Genomic DNA, 9774 nt, shown 5'->3' on the forward strand with positions numbered 1-9774 from the left:
CAGAGCCTCTCGCCAGCAGCCACAGGCAGAGTCTGGCCGTTGCCATCTCTCGGCTGTCCCGGGCAGGGGAGGGTGAGCGAGCAGCTGCCTGGTGTTTGGCTGCGGGCTGGGTTCAAACCACCACACTGGGGAAGCACTTTCTGGCACGGAGCAACCTGGGGCTCAGCCCTGCAGGCAGCAGAGGGCTGGGTGGGACCCCGAGGCAGCTGGGGAAGAGCCCTCTCCTGCTCCCCAGGCCTCAGCTCCCACACTGACCATCCTGCAGGAGGTTCTGCCTGCTCCCCAGAGCCCAACCTCCTCCTCACTCCTCTCCCACTTCTCTCAGACCAGGAACATCTAGATGAGGAGATAAACAACCTCCGTAAGGAGCTGCGCGTGAAGGTCAACCGCCTCTTTGAAGCTCAAGGTAAATGCTCCTGTTCTGGAACCTTCTCAGTATCTGGGAGCAGACGTCACCTGTGTCAGGAGGGTCCAGGAACTCCCGAGCTCTGTGTGTTCCTGCAGCCGCTGCCCCTCTGGCTTTGCAGTTCCCTGCTCCAGCAGCACTGTCCGGCTCCTGGTGCGGAGCTGTCACCCACCAGCACACTCAGTGGGCTCCCACATCACACCAGGGTGACCCCGCGTCAGCTTCCAGGGCTGTCCCTGCCCTCCCCGCAGCTCCTCCAGAGTTTAAAGTCGACTGCTTCACTTATTTTGTAGCAAAATCCGGATTGTACTCTGTGTTCTCTCAGGTAAAGCTGAGCTGAAGGGATTTAACCTGAACCCCATGACAGCTGAGGAAATGAAGCTCATCAATCGCATCCTGGAGGGCTGAGGTGGCTGTGTCACCGTCACAGTGTGTATTTGGGCTGTCACCCGTGGAGATCACACTGCAGTACTCGCAGCCTTTGAGCTCTGCAGGACGTTGGCATGCCTGGAGCTCACCTGGAAAGGTTTGGGCTCCTCAGCTACGATGCTGCAGTTTCTGTGGATCACAAACCCTTCCTGCTCCTTGCCACAGCCCAGGTAGCAGAGCCGCGTGCTGGGACACAGCGATGGGCCAGCGCCCGTGGCCAGGGTGGAAGGGGGATTATTAAAATCAGAGCAGCAGGACATTCCTAACTCTGTGTGTTTGTTCTTTGCTGGGTTTTTATGCGAGTGCTTCTGGAGTTTGGCTTCAGAGCTGGTTCACAGTGGTGTCAGGAACAGGAGTAGGAGGAATTGGGAATCCACAGCGTGCCCGGAGCACAGAAGAGGAATTGTGTGCGCCTGTGGTATTAAAACAAAGCAAAGCCATACATCTGAAACACGTCAGGAATCTCTTTAAAGATGTGTAGGGAGGAACAGGGGGTGGCAGCATCCTTTTAGTCTTGCTGGGAAAACATGTCTACTGTTAAGTTGGAAGGCAGGAAATCACAGAACAGCTTTCACAACTAGATGAAGGGATAAAATATGTGTATTTTAAAAAAAGCAGCCTGAAGAGAGCTGAGCAGGAATAGTCCCTGAGCCTGTCTCGTATAAAAGGACAATTGATTGAACCAGTAATGGCTTCTTCAAAGGTTTTAACCATTTATTGTTTTCAGCACTACCCTCCTTAATCTGAACGTGCTACCCCAGCACAACTTGGTTAAGACCAGAAGAAGATTTTATAATCAGAATTAGTAAGGGAGTACAGCGAGGTGGGTTTTTTTCTGTGTACAGGGAAGTGTCTGGGCCCTGCCCTGCCCTTGATTTTTTTAACTTCTATAAAGACATTTGTGGATAGAGTTGAAAAACTTCAAACACAGCAGCTGTCCTTTCTCCAGCTCTCAGGGTAGCTCAGCTGTTCTGTCAGACCTCACATGTGTGATCCCTCGCTCCCGTCCCTCCTGCACAGCCCTGCACAACTCCACCTGCAGCACCAGCGTTTTCCTGGCTCCCTCACCGCCTCCAGCCAAACAGGTCAGCGGTGCCTCCTCCAGGCAGCCCTGCACTGCCTCGTCTGGTTCCACACACACTTCAAATTGGGCAAGAATTCCACAGAAGACATTGTTTCAGACTCCTGAGAACTGAGGGGCGATTTCTTTAAACCTAAAAAGCCAACTACCATTTTTTTAACCTAAGTTTTAAAATTCTGTAGCTAACGCCGCGTACCCTAAACGTCTGACTGCAAGCAGTGAGGCTTAAACTTCAGGTACAGAGATTAAAAATAACATCAGGTTATTACCTGAACTGCCTGGCCTGTTGCTTTTTCAGAAAATTGCATCTCTCCTGGAAGCCAGTGGCAGCCCAGTGCCAAGTCCCTGTGCTACAGCCTCACTCTTATATAAGCTGTAGTACAGCCAGGCAGCAGCCCTGGAACATGTGATGTTATGAGAGGTTATTTTTACAGTATCATGGCAACAGGTTTTCTGCTCTGCCATGTTCCCATAGTAGTAGCAGTAGGAGGATCAGGTGCCTGCCTTCCCCAAAAGCTTTGTTTTGCTCTGCAGGGTGTGTTTAGCCCCTTAAGCACTGGAGTACAGATGGACAGTCAGCGTCCCTTGTGTCAGCCGTTATGAAACATTTCGTTTGAGCTTACTGGAGCTTCCAAGCTGGGAAACCTTTAGAAGCAGCAGTGCTGAGCCAGCAGTGGCCAGAGAGAAGTGGGAACTGCTACTGCACACTGTGAGGAAGAGAAAGTGAATTTCATCCATGGTGATCTCTCCCCTCCCAAGCTTGGGATCAGCGTTACACTTTCTGCTGTGCAGGAAGGTTCCTGAAAAGCTGCTTCAGTTGTTTATTCCCATCATGGCAGCAGCCTGCAATGAAAATGTTAATACATTCACCTTACCCTTCCTTCCTATAGAGGTGAGGTAAGGTCCCACTTCCAGGTGAAGCTGTACTTGTGTTTTGTTAGTTAGAAACTACAGCCAGAGGTGAGCGTAGGCACACCAAGTTGAGTCCTGCAAAATAAAGTTACAACACGTCAGCCTCTCAGAAGCACGACTTCAGAATCTGAGTGCTGCTTCCCAACAGTAAAACACACAATAGCTTCCAGAAAGTGCCCAGTAAGTGGTCACCACAGTCACTGTAGAGTGGTTTTTGCAGCAAAGCTGGCAGATGAAGAACTCTGCTGTGACTTAACGCTTGAAAAGCAGGACTGAGAACAAAACTGTTCCCGCTACACTTACGTGCATGTTTTCAACAGCGCTTCTGGCACTTACATCCAAAAGCATTTGCTCCTTTTGGTCTCTTAGCTCCCACCAGAGCTCACACACTGTTCCTGTTCTTTAGCTCTCGAGTGAAAGGTGTGTGCTCTCCTCTTGTTGAGGTGCAGACAGCTTAAGGACACGAGCAGGACACCCTGCTAGTGCCAGATGAGAACACACCCCTACGTGTGTGTGCCACGACATTCTCATTCACCGCGGTACCCGGGTCTCCTGCTCTGCTGACAGGCCCATCATTCTGTATCAAGTCAAAGCCTCCAACACACTTCTCATCAGCCTACAGCATCAAATGCACGTACTGAAGCACCTAAGCAATTACAATTCTCTGCCTGTGCACAGACAGAGGCAGAGCTGAAGGCAGTGGACATCTTTCTGCTGTTAATATCTGAGGTTAGCACAGTCATAAATCCAATCACAAAATGCTGCAAGACAAGCTCCTTGGAACAGAGCGCTCCAGACGTGGTGAGTGTGGGAGGCACAATGCAGAAGGGCCCCTGAAAGAGACTCTTGTGCAAGTCCCAGCTCTGACATGGACTCCATTCCTTCTGCAGCCCTGTGGTGCTTTGTTTTCCCACTCTGAAGTGGCAGAACACTTGCCTACTTTGCTCTGTTTCTGGAAATTCATCGTTTAATTGTTATAAAGGTTAGAATATTATGACCAGTTGCCAAGAAAGACCTGGAACCAGACCATCTAATTCCAAACATTTCAATAAAACCCCTTAGAAGGTAATAAACATCTTTTCCCACCTGCCCTCCCTGTCCACAATACGAAGCATGTCTTTGAGAGGTTGACACTCGAGTTCACAGTCCTCCTGGCTACTGGTGGTGAGGGAAGGGGAAGCATTCACCTCTAGAATCCAGCTGAGGAGACACAGCAACAGCAAATTAGGGAGAAACAGGCAGTTTTGCCAATGGTTCATCTAAGAGAAATGCCTGTGCACAAAGCCATTACCCTGCTAGCAGGCAGGACTAAGTGTGAAGCAATAGGAAATCCAACCCTAAATCTCTTTCCCATGCACCGAGCCAAAGAACATTCTGAGCTCATTGCAAAGTTTCTATTCCTGTTCTGATGGTACTAAAGAAAAAAAAAAATCCCTCCAGCTTCCAGAAAGACATGCAAGTGAAAACCAAAGTCTAGCTGAAGCAGTAAATGCTGAGGAGAATTCACAGAATGAGCATTAACTCTTTTTTATGCTGATGTCTCCCAGGAACAGTTTTCTAGCACAACACAGTGTTCAAGCAGCTCCCCTGCGAGAGCCCCGCAGCGATGTCTGAGCAGAGACAGCATCCAGAACTTCCACTGATTCATTTGTTTCCTGACCAACTGAAGCGACTCCAGCTCTTTACATGTAGGCTGCCTGGGCACTAATCTGGTTGGAGGCTACGAACTGAGTAGATTGTGCAAATTGGAGCTATCCAGGACCACAGCTGAGCTGCATTTCTTTGTTCCTTTGAAATAAAGCTGTCCCCAGTGGCACCATGTGAAATGTTGGACTGATGCAGACAGGACACAGGGCTGTAACAGGTATATCAGCTACCACGTCTTGTTAGAGGGAAGAGTTAAAAATAATAAATTAGAGAAGACATTCAGTGGGAGACACAATCAACATAAATCATATCTAGGGGAAATTTCCTTACCTATGGTAATGCTTGCACTTTACGTGATTAAGGCTGAGAGAATAATAATCCTATTTGCTTGTCATTTCTGAAGTACTATTTGCTGTTTCTATTTTTCTCAGCTCCTGTAATGACAAGTCAGCTGTGCTCTCAGGCTCCTGCTGTTGCAACACTTGGGTTGTGTCCGTGGCAGATAAAATTCTGAGAATTTCAGCTGAACTTTAACGATATGTATTTTTCACTTAGCCAGTGAGAAAAGCTGTATTTAAAAACAAACAAACATACAACCATCTAGAGTAAAATTATGTTTTAAAGGGGTTTTTTTGTTGTTGTTTTGTTTTAAACAGCCTCAAATCCTGTGGAGTTCTTTTCTCCACAGTTAGCAGGAGGGACCTCTTCCAGCTGGGGTCTGCCTTTTAGCCAGTGCTCCACAGACACAGGTCATGTTTAGTGCTGGCAGCCAAATGGCACTGGCTGGAGGTTTATCAGTGATAAACAGTGCTGATGATGGGGCACTGGAGGTTCATCAGAGCTGCTGGGGCACTGCTATAAGATACAAAGCAGCAGAACAGCTGATGGTGACCCTCCATCTCTGGCAAGTGCTGCAATACTTGCGATATGCTGATACTTGGAGGGGAACATATTCCACAAATAGCCAGATTGGCAGTTTCACAACACAGTGCTAGAGATCCTATGGACAAAGTGAGAGGGTGCTGCACCCAGCTCAAACTCTGGTACTCTGAGCAAAACCAGCTGTATTTCTTCCAGACACCACAACCCTTCATGGAAAACAAACCTCTCTACCCTTCACTTGCAGTTCCAGCCTGGCTCAAGCACCTACCTACAAGATGCAGCGGTATCACGAGCTGCCCCTGTCCCAGGCAAAGCAGCTGGCCTGAGACCATAACCCCCTGTATGTTTATTAACATTTTCAGATCTTGATGGACCAGGATGTCACAGCCATAGAGCTCAAAGCAGTGATTGTCACTGCTAATCCCCTTCTGAACGCTTGGGAGGCTCTGGATGAAGGCATTGTCCATGTCCACACAGAGAACGTCCGCTGACCCTGCCCCACACTTGACGGTCGAGCACTGTCTGAGCTGCTCAATCATCCACGTGGAGCCCTGAGACATCCCAACACAACCGTACTCACTGTTCCCAACACATCACCACACATTTAGTCCACATGATTTTTTTAATCATCACCCTACAAGTCTCCACAGCCCAGCAAGAATTCTTAGCAAAAAGCCAAAGACCAGAACGCAGGGGCCACCAGCCCCACGATGCAGTTGAACTCTTCAGGGTTGATTACTGTACAGCTGCAGGGAAAAAAAAGTCCCCAGGTCCCCATCAGAAGCTCCCTAACAGCAACCAACATCCTGTCTTCTCTCAAGGTACTGCAAAGACTCTCCTTTCCATACAGACAAGAGAGATTTATAGGAGGGAGCAGCCTATAAATAGGGAAGTTCAACACCATCCTCTATTACTTTCAAACATTGACCCTCATCCCTGATTCACGAGGAATATGATGTCCCATTTAACATTTTTTTCCCCCCCTCTCCCTCTCTTTCTCTCAGCTGCCACCTCTTGAGACAGAAAGCTTAACAGTGACAGTCCTGTCCATCAACATTAACCTTGTTGTACCGCTGAGGTCTTAGAAGCAAAGGGCTAAGCTATAACATATCAACCTCTCAGAAGAGTGCTAACCAGAAAGTTATTGGGTTTAAAGTCAAAAAGATCGGCCTTATAGATGCTCAGACAGCTGCAAAGCAACATTAAAGCAGCACGTTCACCCAGCCTCTCTCCTAAAGCTGCTCTCAATGAAATCATATTTATGGGTATCAGGAGAGCAGGCAGCAGAGCCCAGTGCCTGCAGCACACGTGTGCACAGCAGCTGGCAGGATGAGGTCAGCTCGCTCCCATCTGCCAGGAGAGCCCCAGCGAGAGGCAGAGGGGGAACATCCTGCAGGCAGCGCGTACCCCGCACCTTCCCGGGATGCCCATCGGGTGCGTTGGTGAGATGAACATCTGGAATGATGTAGAGATAGGGATCAAAGACAGACACTGAACAAGCAAAACAGTCCTCTTCTGCCCAGTGCCAATTATCATCCCTGTCTGTAACCACATGCTTCAGCCACCTGAGCTTAAATCAAACACTACACGATGATATTGTACTAAAAACTGCAGGAAAAAAATAAAAATTAAAAGTAATCAAGAGTCACATCTGGAAAATGAAAGTGACTGTCCTGAGCTGGTACTGCACCTCACAGAGGGCACAGAGCTCTTCCTGTCAGCACGACTCCAAACCTCAGTGTGCCTTCACCCAAGGCAGCGTGCTCTGCCCTCCCTCTGGAACAGCTTTTGATCATTCAGAGCAAGCATGAACTCCACTGAACTTTCACAAAGAGAAGTGATGGATTTTCCTGTCTCCTAAGCCCTCAAATTGAGGTGGGATAGCTTTGATTTGATTAACACATCAAACTCAATCCAGTCACAAGAGTGACACACAGGAAATCAAATACTTCTCCCCCATGAATCACCCTGTCCTTACGCTCCCTTACGCTCTGTGAAGCTGAGGAAGAAGAAAGGCTGCCAACCTTCATCCACCAACAATGAAACCAGGACACTTCAGCTTCGGTCCTAGCTGATTTGTCAAACTGACACCTCCAGTGATCTGCTGACACCAGCTTTCCAATGAAAAAAGACAGGAGAGAGACAGGGTGACAGTGGCAGCAACAGGGCAGCTGAATGGTACAGGTGTTTGCAGGAGTCAGAAGTGTCAAGGTTCATCTGATGCATCCAATGCCAAACAGTACAATTGTACATCACAGCATCCCAGAGCTGCCTGGATTGGAAAAGCTCTTTAAGCTCATCGAGTCCCATCATGAACCCAAGCGGGAACTCATCACACTTGTGCTCCAGACCCTTCCCCAGCTCCATTGCCCTTCTCTGGACACGCTCCAGCACCTCCATGTCCTTCTTGGAGCGAGGGGCCCAAAAACTGAACCCAGCACTTGAGGTGCAGCCTCACCAGTGCCCAGGACAGGGGCAGGAGAACTTCCCTGGTCCTTCTGGCCACAACACCTGCAGCCCCAGGATGTGGCACTGTGCACATCCTGATCCACTACTGCATCTGAGTGTGGGACAGGCCACCTGAGACATCACAACACAGGGCTGCTCAAGAGCCCAGACCAACAGAAGGAGTAACACAGTTTATTTTTACTTTCCTGGGAGTTTTGAGGTCAGCCACGAACTATTTCGTTTAAGTTGCTGGTATAATCCCAGTAATCACAGGCTCTTCATATATCCTTGTTTACCATGTTCTGGTTATTTACTATGTTAATTGAGGCTGTGGGCACAAAATCAGCTTAATGTAAGGTTTTCCTTTGCCAATTAACACGTTCCCATTTGTAGAGTTAGATAATCACTAGCTGCTATCCTCCTGGCTGTAATTCACATGTTAGTTTGCATAATTATTTCCCATTCACTTCTCACAAGCATGCCCTTACCGACAGGCCTGACTCGCAGGGTAAGGCAAATCCTCCTGTCCCAGCCTCCTCGCCAGATCTGCTGCACAAGGCAAGGGGACTGCTCACTTGCAGGTCTCACAGATGGGTGGCTTTTTAATTAGGCACCACGGCACGATAGTCATGACGTTAAATGGCTCGAATCATCTGGCAGAAGCAAGGCGTTTCTCAGGGTCACGACGTATCACTGTCGTTCCTAAAGGAAACACAATTTTTCTTGGTTCCCAAGCTGAAGTGGAAGCTGCTGTGTTCAGCACAGCTCCAGGTAACTACAGGTCTGGGGGGAAAAAATGTGATTCAGAGCATGAGGCTGCCCTTCAGGTCTCTAACTGCAGAGCAGAGAGAAGCTAATGCCAACCAAATACTCACCAACTTGCACTCCAGGCTGCTCATGGAGCTTCCTGTGATCTCTTCACATTCTCAGGATGGAAGTCCACTTAGTAACTTGGCTGGACTTGCACTGGCTGATCTCTAATGTAGTGGGATTTCCCTAAAACCAAACAGATGTTTTCATAGCTCCATCTTTAGGGGCTGCCCTAGATTGCTGCTTAACCAGAAGCCCATTAGACAGCTGCCCTGCACACACACCCACCTTCTTGCACACCTGCAGCTGAACAGAAAGATTTCAGAGCACAAACTTGGCCATAACCCCACAGTGAGAACCCCTGGGAGCACAATCTGTTCTTCCACACAGGAACTCTGCACTTTATACCCACACCACTGAGTTAACTTTGGGTCTACAAATAAACTGAGCCGTCTTTTGACCACTGAAATAAATTATTACACAAGAAGAAGTGTTTTGTTAGTGTGTGTTGACTGCTGCTCCTGGCCACCTTGCCCTGCCCAGGTCTTCCTGCAGATTTCCTGCATATTTTCCCCTCCCTCTGCAGAACGAAGGCATCCATTCATCTCTGGCTCACTTTCCTTGGGAGAGCCCATACTTACCGGTTTCATAATCCAAGTGATGCCAGGATTCTTGCAAAACTCTTACACAAACAAATGGTACTCCGAAGGCATTCTGAAAGTCTTCAGGATAAAGGCACATTTTGTTGCCTCAAGCTTTCCTGCTTCTAACTGCTTCCGAAACCTCTTCAAATTCTTCACTAAGCAGCTCTTCTGACTCAGCTGGGTAGAAAGAGAAATATAAGGTTCAGCACAACAAATTCTCCTACAGTCTGACTCACTTTAATTGCCCTCGAGAAGTTTCTGGGGATCATCTGCACCACATACTCTGAGGAGAAATATGGATATCATTGAGAAACACTTTCTCTTTGGGGAGGAGAAGGCTTGATTTCAGCTTTCTATATCTCTGCATGAACATGGGGAGCTAAAGCAGAGCAGGGCTGTTCTGCCTTCCCGAGCAGCCAGCACGCTCCTTGGCAGGATGATCAGCACTGACACCGACTCTGCAGCAGGTTCAGCCCCCACAGACGGCTGCAGCAGCCCAGCCCCACCACCCCTGA

General features: G+C 48.6%; 1 protein-coding gene across 1 annotated transcript; it reads right to left on the reverse strand.

Annotated features, from left to right (window-relative positions):
• Positions 1-2853: 2853 nt before the first annotated feature.
• On the reverse strand, positions 2854-9436 carry LOC104530117 (probable tubulin polyglutamylase TTLL9; the record flags this gene model as incomplete). The annotated part of the gene is given in 6 exon segments (XM_029086645.1): positions 2854-2903; positions 3336-3444; positions 3487-3496; positions 3915-4028; positions 5712-5908; positions 9257-9436. Coding segments are annotated over 6 exon segments (660 nt in total), but the record flags the coding sequence as incomplete, so codon positions are not given.
• Positions 9437-9774: the final 338 nt, after the last annotated feature.

The sequence above is a fragment of the Antrostomus carolinensis genome, unplaced genomic scaffold (genome assembly GCF_000700745.2).
Source record: "Antrostomus carolinensis isolate BGI_N321 unplaced genomic scaffold, ASM70074v2 scaffold33668, whole genome shotgun sequence".
Classification (NCBI taxonomy): Eukaryota; Metazoa; Chordata; class Aves; order Caprimulgiformes; family Caprimulgidae; genus Antrostomus; species Antrostomus carolinensis.